The sequence below is a fragment of the Triturus cristatus genome, chromosome 1_1 (genome assembly GCF_964204655.1).
Source record: "Triturus cristatus chromosome 1_1, aTriCri1.1, whole genome shotgun sequence".
NCBI lineage: Eukaryota > Metazoa > Chordata > Amphibia > Caudata > Salamandridae > Triturus > Triturus cristatus.
The window spans coordinates 677,391,858-677,411,773 of record NC_140579.1 but is presented as its reverse complement, the minus strand read 5'-3'; the positions used below and the strand labels follow the sequence as shown (position 1 = coordinate 677,411,773).

The 19,916-nt window shown below is 45.4% G+C and overlaps 1 protein-coding gene across 9 annotated transcripts in view; it reads right to left on the bottom strand.

Moving 5' to 3' along the window:
* LOC146870867 (SWI/SNF-related matrix-associated actin-dependent regulator of chromatin subfamily D member 2-like) overlaps positions 1 to 19,916 on the bottom strand; it is a 1,426,174-nt gene that overhangs the window by 290,634 nt on the left and 1,115,624 nt on the right. For all 9 annotated transcript variants that reach the window (XM_085647047.1, XM_085647050.1, XM_085647051.1 and 6 more), the window contains one exon: positions 4,276 to 4,373. In XM_085647047.1, the coding sequence (XP_085503173.1) occupies positions 4,276 to 4,373 (98 nt within the window). The remainder of the gene's footprint in view (positions 1 to 4,275; positions 4,374 to 19,916) is intronic.

The following is a 19,916-nucleotide window of genomic DNA, read 5'->3' as shown; positions in this document are numbered from 1 at the left end:
CACGAGAAAAAGAGTTACCGAAGGTAAGTAACTTGTGCTTCTAATGGATACATCTGCCTGTGGATTCCTCACCTTTTAAATTGAATCCCCAAGCAGTCCCTCTTCTGGCAGAGGGTGTCAACCTACTCGTATCAAAAATTCCCTCCTCACCTCAGAATCCAAGCAATAATGCTTTGCGGAAGTGTGGAGGAAGGGCCATGTTGCCGTCTTACAGATGTCTACTAAAATCACACCTCCAGCCAAAGTTGAAGGCTTTGCTCTAGTAGAATGAGCTTGGATACCTTCAGGCGGCTCCTTGTTAGCCAAGATGTAGCATATCTTGATGCACAAGATGATCCACCTGGAAAGCGTTCTCTTGTGAACAGCTTTGCCCTTCATTCTCTCCATGTAACCAATGAAAAGCTGGTCATGCAGCCTCAAGTCCTTGGTTCTGTCAAAGTAGAAGCTGACTGCCCTTCTAGGGTCCAGGCAATAAATTCTTTCCCAATCCTTGGAAGGGGGAGGATAGAAAGTAGGTAAGGTGATTGACTGACATAGATGAAAAAGAGTAACCACCTTCTGCAGGAAAACAGCTCTGGTCCTAAGAACCATCTTGTCTGCATGGATGGTTGTAAAAGGGGGCTTAAAACTAAGAGCCTGAAGCTCACTTACCCTCCTGGCCGAGGTAACCGCAATAAGAAAAACAGTCTTGAATGTAAGAAGAACTATGAAGAGGCTCGAAAGGAAACCCCATCGGGAAAGTGAGAACCAGATTAAGTCCCATTGAGGCATAATAAAAGGAGTGGGAGGAAAGCTATTAGTGAGGCCCTTAATGCACCTCATAACTATGAGAGACTCAAACAGCGAAGGCTGGAATGGCAAACAAAGAAAGGCTGATACAGCCGACAAGTAATCCTTAACAGTTGCCACAGTACTACTTTACTGGGCCAAGGAAAGTGAAAAGCTAAGTACATCAGATAAATGGGCCTTCAAGGGATCAATCGACCTCTCTCTACACCACTTCACAAATCTGGCCCATCTAAAGAAATAAACAGATTTGGTGGAGTGTCTCCTGGCTGATAAAATAACATCCACCACATCCGATGGGAGAGAGAAAGAACTGAGGTTGCCCCGTTCAAGCTCCAGGCATGAAGGTGCAGGCTCTGGAGGTGGGAGTGGAGAACCTGCCCTGAGAGGGAGACGGAGCGGAGGGTGCGATGAGAGATGAAGAATGTCTGTGTACAACACCCTTCTTGACCAATCTGGGGCCTGGTCTTGGCGAATCTTCCTCAGAACCTATGGTAGGGAACGCATAAAGAAGCTGTGAGCCTCAATCTAACTGAAACGCGTCCCCCCAACGCTCCCCGTATCGGATACTGGATACTGCTGAACGACGGGCAGTGCGCATTCTCGTGAGTGGCAAACTAGGCCAACCGAGGAAATCCCCACATCTCGAAAATGCGATGGACCACCTCCGGATGAAGACGCCACTTGTGATCGGCCAAGTATTGCCAACTGAGACTGTCCACATGCACATTCAGTACCTCTGCCAGATAGTTTGCAACTACACAAATCTGATGGTCCTGAGCCCAGGAACAGAGTCGCAGATCCTCTCTGCAGAGATGATATGACCCTACTCCTCCCTGTTTGGTGATGTACCACATCGCAGTAGTGATCTCTGTTAGGACCAGAACTGACTGACCGCTAAGGGAGGGAAAAAAGGCCTTGAGAGCAAAACGTACATTCCAGAAGATTGATGTGAAGAAATCTCCCCTCTAGAAACCAAAGACCCTTGATCTCCAGATCCCCCAGATGAGCACCCCACCCAAGAGTGGAGTCATATGTTATCACTGTGGTCACCGGAGAAGGAGTTTGAAACTGCTTCCCTTGATACAGGTTGCCTGGAACACTCCACCATAACAGATCCGCTGCAGTGTCTCTGGAGATTCTGACCACCTCCCTGAGATCTCTGTTGTGTTGAAACTACTGCCTGCGGAGGCACCACTGGAAGGCCCTCATATGCCAGCGTGCATGGTTGACCAACAGTATGCAAGAAGCAAACAGACCGAGCAAGCACAAGACCTTCAGGACTGGAACTTCCGCTCCTTCTTGAAACAACAGAATCATAACCTGGATGTCTAGAATCCTCTGAGGAGGCGGAAAGGCACGATTCCCAGTAGTGTCCAGTACTGCACCTATGAACAGGTTGAGCTGAGGGCACAAGGTGAGATTTGGGTACATTTATCGAAAAACCCAAGTGGAACAACAGCCGAGCGGTTATTTGCGGATGATGCAGCACCAACTCTGGAGACTTTCCCTTGAGCAGCCAGTTGTCTAGATAGGAGAATACCGGAATCCCTGACCTTCTTAGATGAGCTGCAGCCATCGCCATCACCTTTGTGAAGACTTGCGTTGCGGAAATAAGTCTAAACTGAAGGAACGCAAATTGGTAGTGTTGGGATCCCACCGTAAAATAGAGATACTTCCGATGCGACTTCAGGATGGGAATGTGGAAATACGCATCCTGCAAATCAATCAACACCATCCAGTCTTCCTGCTGCACCGCCAGAAGAACCTGAGCTAGGGTCAACATATTGAACTTCTCCTGCTTGATGTAAAAATTTAAGATCCAACGGTCTCAATTGCCCGTCCTTTTTGGGGATCAGGAAATATCCAGAGTAACACCCTTGACCCCTTGCAGATCCAACAGGTCAGCAGCCTTCCTGATGACAGTATTATACGGAGCAATGTCCTGAGAAGGCATCTTCTCTGGGGAAGAAAGCTCCCACTCCGGTGAAGTGTCTAAACCACTAGCCTCCTGAAGACCTTCAAAGTCATCCACAGAGTCAAGGATTTCCCCCTCTTCAGCTTGTTCCTGCTGTCCCTGGTACTGCTCTTCTTCCAGCTGCCTCTGGGCCTCCCTCCTGGAGCGCAACATTACGGTCGGGCCGCCAGGCGCTGCGCTGTTGACATCGGTGCCGAAGACAAACATCCTTCGACGTTGTGATCCGACGACAGGCACCAAAGGCAATCATCGTGGGGGTCCATGATGGACATATGACCCCCACACTCCCTACAGGGCTTGAACCCTGACTTCTTTTGTGTAGGCATCGCACTGCTACACAACAGACAGAATGTAACAAAGTAATATCCTAAGAAAATGGAGAGTCCCAGAAAAACAGGTACGCCTCAACGGCACGGAAAAAAGGGAACTGACGTTAGCACGCCGATAAGGTCTTCTTGTGACTCAAGTGACATCATATGGAGTCACGAGCAGAGCCGTGCTATTGTGATGTCCTCGTCGACATGGGAGAGCTATGAAAAAGTTTCCGTGGAATGCTGCCGTAAGGATAACTCAAAAGGCGAGGAGTCCACAGCCAGATGTAACCATCAGAAGTTACTTTGCACAAGAACACATTCATTTTTGTAGGAGGAACGAGATTAAGTGATTTGCCAAAAATCAAGGATATTAAGCCAACGCCGAAACGGCTCTCTTTGGAACTCCACCTGGTTACGCTGCTTCGCCATGGAACGATCTATCACAACAGTTTTAAGCAGCAACCTCGCTTTTAAATTCGCACCTCGACTTCTAATACCAAGCAGCCTTTCCTTTTCCCAGGGTCCACATGTTACCCTTCAGTATATTTAGGACCAGCGAAGAGGGCGACCAAGACCTAAAATCATGAGATTCTAATTTCCCCACAATGTTATTTCTTGGGTCTCTGAGTCCTGATTCCCAAGATGGCTGCCAACACTTCCGGGTTGAAGTGCTGAAAACCATTCACATCTCAACATTGGATCTGTGCTTAGGCTTCAACCAGATATCAATATTTCTTTTTTCTTTAATAGCTCCAAAACTACTGAACAGATTTACCCCACATTACAAAAAGTTCTCTTTGTGGACCAAGAGCTAGCTTTCTGCCAAAAGTGGTTCAGGCTGTAGTCGTGCCTAAAATCCCTAAGGGAAATTGCACGGGAAAAAGTGTTTTGGATACCCCCCTTTTTCTTGGCCCTCACTGGACAAATCACCCCAAAACTTTCCACACAGCAGCTGAACTCAGCTGTGTATCCATTTTGAAAAATTAGTGAAGATTCGTCAAACGGCACAAAAGATATTAGCAAAACAATGAAAAGCTTTTCCCATGGAAACTAGGTCCTAGCGACTGCCAGTAGATAATATATATATACATACCTGAATATAGTAACTCCTGATATAGTTACTCGCCAAAAGCAATGACTTGTGATGTAGGGCCTGTGGTGAAGTGGGCGTGCACCCTTCTAAAATCGTCATCCTACCTGATTGTGTGGTTTATGATGATTGGATCTGGATGCTGCAAAAGACTGGCCAGCTTTATTGGGATCTCAGAGAATTTCATTCGTATGCAGTTGAATATCTTAAGCAGTGGACAGAAAGAAAGATATGCATTAGTATTTGCCGTCGGAATTTTGTCACAATTTTGTCACACTGTCGTCACTGAAGCAATTAAACCTTTTACACCAGGCACTGACTGATCCGCTATTAGGACTATTACAGGATTTCTTTTTATTAAACCATTACAAATTTATCATTGGCGGCTCCTCTGCTAAGGGGAGAAGCCTTGCCCCATTGCACATAAAGGAAAATCAAAATGACATTAACGTATCGTTGTCATTTTATTTTTCCGATTGTATGCAGTCAGTGGCCTGTGTTCAGTGTGAGGCGGGGCTGGCCAGAGCAGGGGAGGATTGGTTTCCACCCCCAAAGTGCGCATAACTGTTTTACCAGCCCTCTTGGGCCGACCAAACAGTTCAAGCGCACTTTGCATGTTTCTACCAGGCTGCATTACACAGCCTGGTGAGGAGCATGCACAGGCTCCCTGTTCCAGTCTGAGCGTCGATCCACGGCGCTCAGACCAATCACAACGCTCAGGGGAGCCTGTGTGCCAATGCTTCTTGCTACCAACCATACTGCAGAAAGGAAGAAGGAAGAGTAGCAGGGGAGGTGGCGGCGGGTCGTTTCAAGGTAAGTGTGTTTTTTTGGTTAATTAATCCCCACCCCCCACCAACCCCCGTCCGGTAGCAGCAGCTACTGATATTAATTCCTGTTAACTTAGTTCTAATGAGAAAGGACTCCTTATTTTTGTTATGTTTACACGTTATCCAGTGAATATTAAACAGTGAACAATCTGTAACTCTTTCCATAGTTATCCGTGTGTCTCACCTGTCTCTTCTGCTCCCCTTACCATTCTCACTGCAGACCTGTGAGATCACACTGCTCCAGACATTGTCATGATCTTTATTACACTCCTACTTAAATCATCAAACTCCCATTCTACACTTTAATTTCTGTTAGCACCTAGTTGAGTTACCTGTCTGTTTTAGGACAATTATACAAAATACTGTCAACCATGGCAGAAGTGTATTTTTGTCTGTTGGTGGCGGTAGCATACAACTGAATAGGATACGAGAAAATAATATTTACCTTCAGATGGATCAACAGCGGAGTATGCTGCTCACTTTACCAGTTAAAGTCCGTGCCACTAGTGCAACTTCGAACAGTGAAGGACAAGCATAACTGTGGGTCAACCTGTCCCAGTGAGCAGCAACTAAGGTGCCCATCATTTCCATTCTACCATGGCATTTACTAGCCACCCAAGCATTTAGCAACTAGCGATATCCTATCCTGACATATTTTCACTTGTTTGTATGTGTATTAAATAAAAAATAAGATATCACGCAATTTTCACAAACTGCAACACAGAGAAGAACAACCTGGAGAGAAGAAAATTTGACTTACCCTGTGACCATCTGTTCATATATTCACATGCTCTGCATATTCTTGATATCTAGTGTTGGACGCAGATATTTGCAAGTTGTTTTCTTTGATGTTCTTCGAGTTGCAAGGTTTGTTGTGACTCCACCCTCAGCCCACAATACACTAGGACAAAAACATCACTTCAGATAGTTTTACCCTCCGCAGATAAGTACTGTAAGTGTAGTGTAGTATCGAAGGCATAGTAGTTGGAACTGTGCATGGTGGAAGATATCTATGATGAAGAAATCCACGATCATCGCTTGCTTCTGGGGAGGACGGTGAACACATGAGAATCTACAGCACTACTTTCAATGAACAGATGCTCTAAATTGACTAAAAAGTTCCTCCCATTAGCAGTTACTATCGGGCAGGTGTTGAAGATGCTTAAAACAATGTTACCAGCACTACCTAGACCACAAAAGCCTACATCTGGCTTGAATGTTAACACGGTAATATTTATTGAATGTTTGTGGTCTTGAGCATGTAGCAGCATTACAAACGTCCGCTAAAGGAATGCTACCCAAGAAAACTACAGTGGCTCTCTTTTTGAGCGTAGAACGTGCCTTAGGTATCAGATGTAATGTGTGCTCAACCTTCAGCATGCTGGAATGCATTTTAACAATTCATCAAGCAAAGCCTGCTGGGAAAAGGATTTACCCATTTGATGCTTTGGAAAAACCAAAATAAGTTGTTTTGTGTTACAGATATAATTAGTCCTGTCAAGTATAATATATGTGGCCTCATGACTTCCAGAGTGAGTAATCCTCTTTCAGCCACAGAATCTGGACATGAAAAGATGGGAAACTCAATAGCTTGGGAACATGAAAAGAGTAAATCTCTTGGATAGGAAGGTTGGGTTTGTCCTTAAGACGGCCCTATCCCTGTGAACCTGAATGAATGGTTCTTCTTAAGTCAAAGCCTGCGGCTCACCGATTCTCTTTAGAGATAGAATGATAATTAGGAAAGCTACACTCCATGACATGCCACAGGAGTGTAGTAATTAGAAAGAAGAATCCATAAGTCTAGGGATACTTACCTTAAGGTTCAAAGCAGGCACTGGAGGTGTCCTAGATGGGATGAGCCTTTTAAGGTCTTGATAACAGGAATCTTGAAAAGGGACAAAAGCTTCCTATTCAGCATATAGGCTACTACTGCAACTAGATGAAGACGGATAGAGGCATATGCCAGACCTGCTTTATGCAAATGCTTCAAGTAACAAATGATGGCCTTCACACAGACTATGCAAGGTTGCACCACTTTTCAAAAAAGTTCAAATTCCTGAGAATGGTAAATATTCAATGAAGCAATGAAGCAGTTGTGTAAAGAACTAGTTGCTCTCTTCTTTATTAATTTATTCTTTAAAGACAAACAGGCTGTTTGTCTTTAAAGAATGAATTAATAAAGAAGAGAAAAACTAGTTCTTTACACAACTGCTTCATTGAATATTTACCATTCTCAGGAATTTGAACTTTTTTGAAAAGTGGTGCAGCTCTGATATAGTTTTTTTTATTTTGTTTCCCCTAGTATTAGGGGAGTGCTCTTGGACAGGGGGTACTTTTGGAGAATTGCACACAGGATTACTTCGTATTGCCTGACTCTAATTGGTGATTGTTTGCGATTGGTGCCCATTGGTTGCTTTTGGTCCACTGTCCAACTTGTGTGTTTTCATAGACTATGCAAGGGCCTATGTGCTTACCAATACAATAGTGGGCAAATCTTCTCTACCTAGCTGCATAACAAGCACTTGTGGAAGGCCTGCGTCATATGGCTGTTTCAGGTAATCGAACTGTAAGATATGAGGTACCCAATAGTTGGATTCAGTTGCCTGAGCTCTGGGTGTCTGAGAAGGCCATGTTGATTAGTCAGAAGGTCTAGATCCAACAATAGTTTTTCATGTGGATAGAAGAACATCTTCAGCAGCATGGAGCACCAAGGTTGTCTAGCCCACGTTGGCGCTACTAGGATCTGGGTCATTGACACTTATCTCATTTTCTTCACTACATATGTGATCAAAGGAGTTGGAGGAAAAATACAAGCAAACTTCCCTGACCAGTTTATCAATAGAGCATTGACTGTGGGTGTCGGTACCTGGGGGCGAGGTTTTGGCATTTTGGGTTTTGCACAGTAGTAAACAGATCGATGGTGGGAGTGGTCCATTGGCAAAAGTAATTTTGGAGGGCTTTGGGGATTCACCTACAATTTGTGGGTTTGTTTATACTTCCTGCTAAGCAAGTCCGCAAAGTCGTTGTCCACACCCACAGATGCTCCACTGGGAACTGGATACGATGCCAGATGGTCAGACGCCAGACGTCCTGGGACAAGTCAATGCCCTCCTGTTTCTGGATATAATACATTGCTCTAATATTGTCTGTTTTTATGAGGACTGTTTTGTGTTGAATGAGCTTATTAAAAAAATTGAAACAGACTCATTACCATGAGTTCCACATATGGTAGTTCTGTTGTTGTGGCGTTCAGGTACCCGGCACGGTCATGTGGTTGAGGTGCGCAATCCAAACCCTGAGTGAGGCACCCATGGTAATAATCACCTGTGAAGTGGGTCCAGAAACGTCCTGCCTATCAACAAGTTCTTGTTGTTTCAATATAGGAGGGTGAGCTGAATACTGGGATGTACCAGTGCTTGTTTGTTACTGTGATACTCTGCTTGTGACCATTGCCTTGCCACACACATCTGCAAGGGGTGCACGTGCAGCCTTGCAGTACTTTTCCAATGCATGAAGCCATCATCCCCAACAGTCTCATTACTGTGCAGCTTTTGGAATGGCATCACCATGTCTTGATTAGGGTAGGCTTGCTCCATGGTGGAGTGTAAAACAGACCCTAGAAAAGGCTGAACCTGCTGGGGCTAGCCTGTTCAACAGAGACTGTCATCGGAGTGTGTGCTATATATTCCTTACTCATCACATCCTTTTTTGGGGATAAGAAGTACAGGGAGTATACTTGCTAGTGTGAGGAAACCAGTTAGATGACCTATTTGGTTAGCAAAGCGTGCACTTCCTCCTTTATAAGTTGCAGATGATCACAACAGAGGATTTGCCGGCAATGTGGTATGCTTGGTGGCATAGTGGGGAACTCCAGGCAGTACCTCTGTTGCACCACTGAAAGTACCGATTGCCACTAAAGAAGGAAAAACTTTAGCCTTCACACGGCAGGAGTTGAGTGATCGGGGGAATGATGATGAAGTCATTGCTTAGAGGCGGAGGCACTCCTCTTGGAGAGCCACCTCTCCCCCTTACTGTTAACATGGTAACCACCCCTGCCCTAGGCCTTGAGGGCTTGCAGGTGCTGAAAGGGCACATGCTACAAGAACCCTTTTCTCCGAGGAGGCATAGACGTGTTTGCGCCCCTTCTAGCCAGCTGCATTTGAATTGCAGACTTGGGTGTTGAGGTCTGCAAGATGCCAATGGCTTTTGTGGCATCCCTTCTTTATCAGGTCTAGCATTGAATCGAGGGCAAAATAGATGCTCTCTGTTGAAGGACATATTCAGGAGATTTTGCTGCACCACAGGACAGATGATGGATATCTTCAGGTGCGTGTGTTGCCGAAGCAGGACCCTGCTGTTGATTTCCCTTGAGGCTGTATCGGCAGCGTGCAATAAACACCTGATGTTGGCTTTGGATATGGACTTTGCTACTGGCACCAATTCTAAGCCCCTTTTACAATGAACTCTAAATACTCACTGCCACTCCACCTTTTTGAGTCTTTCTGACACGTTGCGATTGTGACTTAACATTCGAGATTTCGCTATTACTCGATCCTTAGTTTTGGCGACTTTTAGACTTTCGCAGTAATTTGCTTTGTTGTCCTAGTTCAAATGAACTATATACACTTTGGTTTTGAGCCTCTAAACTGTGTAAATTCACTTGTGGTTTGGTTCCTTATGCTCTTTCCACTTCTCCATAGGGTTTCCACTTATATGAGGTGTTTTCACGCCAATTCACCTCTGTGTGGTTTATTTTGATTTTCAATTATTGAATTTGTATTGTACTATGTTATTTGTTTATCCCCAGCCCTGAAGAGTCACGGGTACACTGCCCGCTTGACGAAACACGTGTCGGCTGGTTTTTTCTTTGATGTTCTCCTTCTGAAGTAGTTTCAAATATATTGCGACTTGAAAAGAACCGAAAAACTGGTGTCGACCTTGTCTCCATTTTGTGCCGTCATATCATGTTTCTTTAAAAAGACACTTACGTATATTTATCTGAAAACGTGTGCAAAGGACTTTTGTTGTACTCACATCAGAGGAGCCCAGGTGCTGATTGTACGATGCAGGTGAAATCTGTGACTTCCCTGCAACATCAGTAACAGGAGGCAAGCTCAGTCAAACCCTTGAGGAACTTACAGAAAGCAGGATGCAGAGAGTAAAGTACAGTCCTCTCACTCCCAGGCAAGAAGCAGCAGGCTGACATAGCAAAGCAAGCAGCAAAGTGACAGTTCGTCCTGGCAGCACAACAGCTCTTCTTCCTGGCAGAATTTCCTCAGTCCAGAAGTGTTCTGAGTGCCTGGTGTCAGAGGTCCAGTACTTATACCCATTTTAGTCTTTGAAGTAGGGAGGCTTGCCAGAAAGGTCTTTGTAGTTGTCACGACCCTGCCACACTACACGGGGTATGCAGCTCTTTGTGTGAGGAGCCCAATTCAGGTGCAAGTGTCAACTCCTCCTCCCAGGACTGTAGCTCAGGAAAACCCAGTAGCCTGGTGATGGGCCATCAGGTAATGCCGAGCACATCTCAGCTCTCTGTTTGTGACTGTCTAGAGTGAATTCACAAAGCCCAACTGTCATCCAACCAAGACGTGTATTCTAGGGACAGGAAGAGGCAAAGAATGGTTAAAGTAAGAAAATGACAACTTTCTAAAAGTGGCATTTTCAGACCTGCAATTTAAAAAACCACTTCACTAAAAGATGTGTTTTTAAATTATGAGTCCAGAGACACTAACCTCCAATTTCCTATCTGCTCAAGTGTAAGATAGACTTGTAAAGTGTTACAAGGCAGCTCCAATGCTTACCCATGGGAGAGAAATACCTTGCTGTTGTGAAAAACCAATTTAGCAGTTTTTAACTACCAGGATATGTATAACTCAAAAGTACATGTCCAATCGTTTAAATACACTGCACCCTGCCCATGGGGCTACCTGGGGCCTACCTTAGGGGTGCCTTACCTGTAGTAAAAGGGAAGGTTTGGGCCTGCCAAATAGGTGACTTTGCCAGGTTGACATGGCAGTTTAAAACCGCACACAAAGACTCTGCAGTGGAAGGCGTGGGACAGGTTTGAAGGGCTACTTATATGGGTGATACAATCCGTGATGGAGGCTCACTAGTAGCATTTGGTTTACAGGCCCTGGGCGCATGTAGTGCACTGAACTAGCAACTTAGTAGTACCTCAAATGTTCCAATCATGGAGAAACCAAATGTCATTACATTTTAGACACAGAGCACATGTACTTTAGCACTGGTCAGCAGTGGCCTGTGCAGGTAAGCGAGATGGGGCTGTGGGGCTGGGTGGGGGGTATTTCGACAGAAACGTATCACGGGCCACTGCTGGGTAAAGTGCCCAGAGTCCGAAAACCAGCAAAAACAAAGTTCAGCACTCACTCAAAAACTACGCCAAAAGATGACAGGTCTGACAACTGCTGAACACTTAGCATGGATGAGCTTTCTGGGAGAGGAGCGGAGCAGCTGCCAGAACAAAGGTCCGCTTTAGCACTACTTCTTTTGGCTTGGACATGACAGGGTTACTGCTACTAATTCCCAGGACCCTCCTACACACCTAGTCTCCAGTGACATTGGGAAGGAAAACCAGTTTTGACCCGGTCAGGTAAACAATGGTGAAAACATGCCTTCTGGGAGGTGGTAGATAGATCCTACCATGTTGAAATAGGGGTTCCTTTATAATTTTACAGTAAAGCAAAGAGGAAGCACTACAAAAGTGGAGGGGTGACTTTGAAATACTAGTTAGGATTGGGTGGTAGAATTTCTCCAGCCAGTAGCTAGTGACAGAACACATCTGGCACCGCCACAACCACTTCCTCAGAAGATTTCTGAACCTGAGAAGTCTCCATCTAAAGGGGGCCCTGCTGAAAGAAGAATCCTTAATTCTGTGTCCTGCTGGATGATTAGGATTTACACAAAGATTGAGTACTTCGGAATTGTGCTGGCACCCAATTACCGGAACTATTCTCTAAGGGTCAAGTGGTTGGTCTCCTGTTTATCTACTTCAGAGACACAAAAAGCAGAAGGGCTTCTGACTCCAAGAGAGCCTAGCCGACTAAAGATGACTTGACACTGAAGGGAAACACAGAGCTGGAAAAATAACTGGCACCCAGAAGCCTGCCATGAGGAACAAGGGGCTGTAGGACTAACCTGAAGATGCTTTCCCAGCAGTTGGCCACTATGTCTGAAGGCAAAACCTTTGACTAGAACAAACCGCTTGGTGTATCCGACCTCTGCTCTATCACGGTCAACCTGAAATACGCATAGATTTCAGTCCACCACAAACTTTTTTTCCATAGCGCTTGACTTTTTTAAGCACTGTCTGCCTTAAGACCTTAATAAAATAATTTCCGGCAAACTATTTTGATGACCTTGGTGTCTTTTGGCTCATTACAATTTTCTCTATTGTTCTACACTGGTTTGAGAATTTTACTGTGTGTGTTCTTTACTTTAAAATTGTTGGTATTGCCTGAACTTAGTATGCACTTCTCTGGAGACTGCCTTCTACTTGTGCCAGGGCTATCAGGGGTTGAGCAGAGATTCCCTCTCAACTGTTTTTGACCTAACCAGAGCTGGTCTTGGTACAGGCAACCCACTCCCAAATTAATTACCCAATTTCTGACAGGTTCCGTTAACTAAACTTTGTCAGAAGACTAAGCATCCATGAATGGAGCTCAAATACAGGCTGTTAGGGTGCAGCATACAGCATAGCATGAAATCCAGTTTCACATCAAAGAGAACAAAGATATTGCACATATTATTGTGACAAAAACAAGACTCCTATTTAGTTCCTATAGTTTTCAAGCAGGTCTCATTCACCACACGCCACAGCGGAGTGATTAGCTCAATCCAGACAGACAAGTAATCCCTTAACGCCCCCTTACACTGCCTAGCCCCTTTGGACAGGAAACCCCGAGGCTAGTAATTTCCCTTGCGATCCCAAGTCCATTAGTATAAACTAATCAGCTTCCCCATAAAAATAGAAGATTTAACTAACCACTCACTGCATTGCAGCCTGCATTAAAAATACAACAGCAATTTGACAATATTTGAAAAAACAAAAACCCATATCTTAAGTCAGTCTGGAATAAATGCACTTCGATTTTCAATTTAAAAGTAACAGAATTAAAAACCTTAAAAGAAAAGTTTAATATTTTGAGATAAGAAACCACCCTGCTGTAAGCTGTCAGATATTATTGGCAGTTTACTTTGTTTTCTAATAAACCAGAGGCATGCTTCATGACCATGTACATAATCTATTGGGCTTCACAGTCCTATAACTAAATGCATTTGTAACTGGAGAGACTTTAAGCAGTTAACTTGCACCATGTTAGTAATAGTTTTGTCCACACGTTTCAGTGGCAGAATACTGCTCTGACCTCGGATCGGCCCAGGCATGCGTCAACCACGGCTGCACTGAAAATGAAGGGCATAACATTTTTGGCAAAGCATACAGTATAACTGAGCCTGCTTCTCAGGTCTGATGCTACAGCTGCGATCTAAACCAAGGAGTCCAATGGAAGATTTTAAAAATGAGGAGAAAGGTCAACCATTGTGTAAGTTACTACACTTTCAAATTAAATATAATACAATGGCCTCACTAGAGGACCTAATGACAGCAACAGGTCTCCATACTACCGACACAGTAGCACCCCATCTCACTACAAGTTCCTCTGTTTAATTGTGTAGGACCAACGCTTTCAGTTATGAGTAATGCCTATTGGGCTGTAAACTACACAAAGGGATTTCACAAAGGGATTTCACAAAGGTTATGGCTACACTTCGTTACCCACAAAACAAAGCAGTAATATTGGTCCACCTATACTTGGATGACTAGCTGAGGAAAATAAGTTACTCAGCTGTAAATGTGGTTCCCCAGTATTGGCATCTTTCATAGATTCACATGCTTGAATCATTCCCCGCTGTGGAGGTGGGAGTCCCACAGTACATTAAAAGCAGTAAGCAATGACCTTAACCCCTTCGACGCTTGTGACGGAACGGTTCCGTCATGCACGTCGGTTGGGCTGTGCTTATGACGGAACCGTTCCGTCATGGCCCCGCCCGCGCTCAGATCCTTCAGCACTGCGCGGGAATCCGCGCAGCGCTGAAGGGGTTAACATTGAAGTTAATAGTGAAAAAACATTCACTTTACTATCTCGTCCTAGTCATTAGGAATGTTCCAAAGTCCAGCCAATCAGGCGACAGCACCCTCTAGAACACTCTCCACAGAGGCTCCAGGCTCAGATTTTTTAGCACAAGTAAAATTTAAGCATAATAATGTAGCCAGGGGAGCCTCTATGGGGAGGAGGGTGGGTTGCATGTGAATCTATGAAAGATATCAATACTGGAGAACCACAGTTACAGGTAAGTAACTTATTTTCTTCTCCAGCACTGGATCTTTCATAGTCACATGCTTGAATCCGAATAGATAGCAGTTTTACTGTAGGCATGTATGTATATATTTACATATATATATATATATATATATATATATATATATATAAATAAAAGTATACATATATAACAATGTATACACAAAACCATAACTCTGTTGTAAACCACATAATGCGTATAGTCAGACCATAAAGGAGGGTGGGAAGAAAAGAGGCTAACCTTATTGAAAAAGATTACAGAGAACCACTTGTCCTACAGCTGTTTCAGCGTTGCTTGTGGCTCCAAACAGTAATGCCGTGTAAACCTGTGCTTGCTGGACCAGGTTGCTGCTCTGCAAATCTGTTATATAGGCACAACGGAAAAAAACAGGGCTGTTGAAGAGGAAACAGCCCTCTTTGAGTGGGCTTTTGCTGTAGAAGACAGTGGTTTGCCTGCTTGTTGATGGCATAACTGTATAGCTGCTGATACCCATCGTGCTATACTCTGTTTAGTAACTTTTCTGACATTTCCATATGCCACAAACAGTTGGTCTGTTTTGCGAATGCTGGCGGTCTTCTGCAAATATAATTTTATACATCTCTTGAGATCCAAGGAGTGTAATGATCTTTCTGCTGGTGTTTGTGGATTTGGGGAAAAAAGTTTTTAATATGACTGGTTCATTTATATGAAAATCCGATGGTGCGAAGTATAACAGAGTCCCTTGTATGTCGCTTACTCGTCTAGCTGTTGTATATAAGTTGAGCAAGTACAATGTTGAGATGCCAAGGCGGAGGTGTCCGCTTTATTGGTGGGTACATCCTAAACAATCCTTTTAGAAATTGTTTCATGATTCCTGAAGAGCCAAGTGACTGTGACCCATTATGCCGTCGAAATCTAAATATTGCAGCAAGGAAGACATTTATGGACGAATGAGAGAGACTGGACTTTGCCAACTGGAGGAAAAAAGGTAGTAACTGCTCTGGTGGTGACTAGATAGGATGCCCCTCTGAGTTTGAATACCAATGACAGAATCTTTTCAATTTGAGCGTGTATGTCTTGATAGTGGACTGCGCTCTAGCATTAGCAAGGACTTCCCTACAATCAGCCAGAATGACTAGACAGGCAAACTCACAGTGTTCAGGAGCCAAGCCGACAATCAAAGAGATGTTGGGTCTGGATGACGGACCTACCCGTCATCAACAGGCTAGGTATTAGTCGTAACTGAATGGGTTTGCACTCAGAGAGAAGGAGGAGCTCCGTGAACTAGAACTGGCGAGGCCACCTGGGTGCTACGAGCAGTATCCGGCAAGGGTCCTTCTTCATTTTCCGGAGCACCCTTGGAATTAGAGGAAAAGCGTAAGCATATATCTTTGACCAATTGATCAAAAACGCATTCCCCCCACAATACTCGTTGGGGTAGCCAGCTTGGGAAATACTGCCACTTGTGGTCTGGCTGGTCGCAAATAAGTCCAGATTTGGTTTGCCCCACAACTGAAAGAGATGATCCGATGTTGGTTGGTGGAGTTGACAGAGCTTGCCCTGCTTAGGGAATCTGCAAGAATATTGGCCACTCCTGGAACATGTTCCGCTGTTAAGATTATCTGATGTTGAATTGCCCATTCCCATAATGGTTGAGCTTAGAGACAGCGCAGTTGATCTTGTTCTGCCCTATTTGTTTAGATAGTGCATACTTGTAGCACTTTATCCGGATTAAAACTGATGCTCCTGAGATTTTTGAAAGAAAGGACTTCAGAGCCGGGAAAACAGCTTTGAGTTCCAAGAGATTGATATGTAGGGACCGTTGTTGGCTGTTCCATTTGCCCTTGAGTGTTAAACCTTGCAGATGAGCTCCCCAGATGAGCTCCCCAACCTCTGTTGTAATTACATATTGCGGAGAGTCTATCAAGAAAGAGTGGCCTATGTCTATGTTTGAGATGTGAGTTTACCATTGAAGCGCATCCTTCATCTGTGGTGTTATCTGGAAGATATCCTCGAAGGACCCTGAGATCTGTAACCACTGACTGTCTAGTTCCTCCTGCAAGGTTCTCATGCGCAAGCAGCAGTTGGGAATGAGGGGAATGCAGGACAGCATTCCCAGTAGTTATTTGTACTTCCGTACTGAAATGGACTTTTTTACGAGGAGTAGAGCTGCCAGTCTGCGTATCTGTTCATGCCTTTCTTGTGACGAGAAGGCCTTTGCCTATAGAGTGTCTATAGTTGCTCCTAAAAACGTTCTGACCCTTGAGGAAATTGGTTGAGACTTTGGAATGTTGATGGACAGCCCCAGAGACCGGAAAATAGAGAGTCCTTCCTGAGTATGACTGCTTGCTACTGTAAAGGATTTCGTCTTTATAAGGCAATTGTCCAGTGTTGGAAGTATATAAGAAGTTATATGATATGACCACACGATACAAAATCAACATATAAGAATGGGTAGTATTCTTTCCGGTGGGAGGTTCTAAACCCAACCACTGCTTCTAACCAACAGTTAAGCTCACTTCTAACCATTTCCAAAACGTTAGGCCAGTCGTATTGCTAGAATCGCACACGTTGCAAAAGAAAACAAAAACGGCAATGCATAACGATATTCTCTTGTACTGTGCAACAGAGAAACAATGCACTACGTAGCGCCACAGTCATGTACATTGCAATTGAATGAATAATGCAATGCGTATCACTACCAGCATGCCCTGTACCAGGAAGAAACAAACCAATGCGTCCCGCTACAATCCTGTACGGTGCAATGAAGAAATTATACACTGCGCCACGTTATAATCAGACACTGTGCAATGAAGAAATAATACAATGCGCCACGTTACAATCAGGTAATCTGCAAGGGAAAAATAACACAGTGCGTAGCGCACCAAGCATGTAGTTCGTTGGGCACAAATGAGGTCAGGAGTCATACGACAGTTTGATAGTTCATTAGCAGCAATAATGCAAAGTGTAATATGACAGTTTTAGGTGCTCCGTTATAGTGCCCCCGTTATGGATCAAATGATGACACAAAAGTACTGCTTCCCACTCCGGCCCCAGTACTGCCCCTCCTTGGGTCAGCACGGGCTGAGATCCGAGCTGAAGCAATAGGCTCGTGCAGCTGACAGAAGCGGTAGGCCGAAAGAGTGTCCCTCCGGGCCTGCACCCCACCCCAGGTGGTGATCCACGTTACCTGGGGGCGCGACACCACTCTCCTCTCCGACTTCAGCAACATGGGCCTTGATCCAGAACTCCGTCACGGGATGTGGCGGACTCGGGCAGGCGGCTCAGCTCCTCCGGGGCTGCCGGTCTGGGCTGCTGCTGTTTTACTCAGAGGGCCCAATGTATTGGCCCTCCTTCCAGCGGTCTCAGTCAACACCGAGATCCGCCCTCGGCACTGTGGAGACTTTACTTCAAATTCGGTGCACACCCTACCCAGGCACTCCTCACCAGCGCCTCAGGTTGCACCTCGACACGCACACCGCGCATCCAAGACTCGCCTCTTCTCTGGTGCTCACGATGACCCGGCGCTCTTCACCTGCGCCTCTGCTTGCACCTTGAAACGCACCCTGTCTGAGTCTTTCCTCCTCTCCCGGTGCAAGCGATGTCCAGGCGCTCTTCACCAACGCCCTGGCTGCACCACGACACGCACTCTGCGCGTCCGAGACTCACTTCTTCTTTTGGTGCACACAACGACCAGGCGCTCCTCACCAACGCCTTTGCCTACACCACGAAACACACCCAGCGTGTCCGAGACTCAGCTTACTCCTGCGTGCCCACGATCACAAGGCACAACTTCTGAGGGTCTCAAGCTGCAAAAGCACGCGCACACCGCGTTGCTTGGGACTTCTCCGGAAACTTTTGTGATCCTGTATTTCCAAACAGGGAGCCAGCTCACCCCGGGCCCTTGGGGTTACAAGACACAGCACAAAGCAGTCTTCTTCAAGCAGGGGGACCCAGCGCCTCCAAGCACAGTCCCAACTGCCTCTTCCTTGGTTAGAACAGCAAACTGCAGACCAGCTCCAGATCACAAAGCAAGGATTGGTCTTTCCACCGCAGTCTCTTCAGTTGCTCCTTCTTTAGCAGAGGTTCCTCTTGACCACAGAATGGGTCCAAGCCTTTTCAGTCTCAATCCATTTCTGTTTCATTCCAACGTTCAGGGGTTTCAGCTCTCATAGTTATACCTCTTAATGTCTTTGAAGTTCGTTTGTGCTCAGGGGTCCCTGACCCCTCCCTAAATCAGTTCTGGGTGTCTCCCTCCCAGTATCACTTCTCTCCCTTTGATACTGGGGGTCTGGATCCTTAATCACTCAGCAGGAGATGGGTCAGTTGGTTTATAGCACCAGCCCAGGCCTTTTCTTCTCCCGGGCTGCTCCTCCCCCTACTCTCCAGATGCAGGGCAGCCTGGTGCTATCTCAACCCCTCCCTATGTCAAGACCTCTCCCAGCTACTCTCAACATTCAGATCCAGACAGACAATCCACATTTCAGCAGAGACACACAGAAATGCCTGAAGCACAAAACTCAGCCACTTTCTAAAAGAGTAGTTTCTGAACACACAGTGACAAAACCACCATCACAGAAAGATGTGTTATGACACTGTGAGTTCATACATACTAAATTTCACCTCTCCATTATAAACTTACAGGAAACTAGGCTAACAAACACAACACCCAGCCTCCCCCATTCTGTCCTATGGGCAGGATGGCCTTTCAGCAGTGAAACACGAAATGGAGTGTTTTTCACTGTCAGGACATAAAACACCTTAGTATATGTCCTGCCTTTTACCTACACTGCACCCTGCCAGGGATTACCTGGGACCTACCACAGGCGTGCCCCATGTGTATCTAAAAGTGGAAGTCAGGCCTGACAAGTGGTTGCACTTGTCACGACAACATGCTAACTTAGCAAACTGCGCGCAGAACCTACACTGCAGGCCTGAGTTCCCTTCTCCGCGCGCCTTGCATTACTAGCCCTGGCACACAGTGCACATCCCTAGGGACTTTACTAGTAAGGCAAACATACCAATCATGGCCAACCAATTACCATTACATTTTACATAGGGAACCCTTGTACTTTGACACTGATCAGCAGTAGCAAAGTACCCAAAGTATCTAAATTGGCACTCTGTCAGGAAAACTGTCTAGGGATAAAGGAAAAAGTGTAGGGAACTTTAGCCAAAAAGGCCAAGTCCTACATCCAGGTAAAGGAATGTTTGAATCTCTGCTTGTCGATGAGCCGCCACCGGTATTAGAACCTTGGTGAACACTCGATGTGCTGAACTGAGGCCAAAGGGTAGAACCCGCAACTGATAGTCCGTGTCCGCCACTCTGAAGCCTAAGAATTTCCTGTGTTTGGGGTGAAAGGGGATGTGGAAATAGGCGTCCAAGATGGGGTGACATTTTACTGATTTCTTCCTTATGAGGAAAATCTTGAATAAAATCCTGTCCCTTGCTGTGAACTTGGTAACACTTTGTTAGCTCCCATGTGCAACATGTTCATCTGAGAGAGTAGTTCTGTTAGATGAGAAGGCGGAGGACCCCGGGGTGGGCAATTTGGAGGAATCTG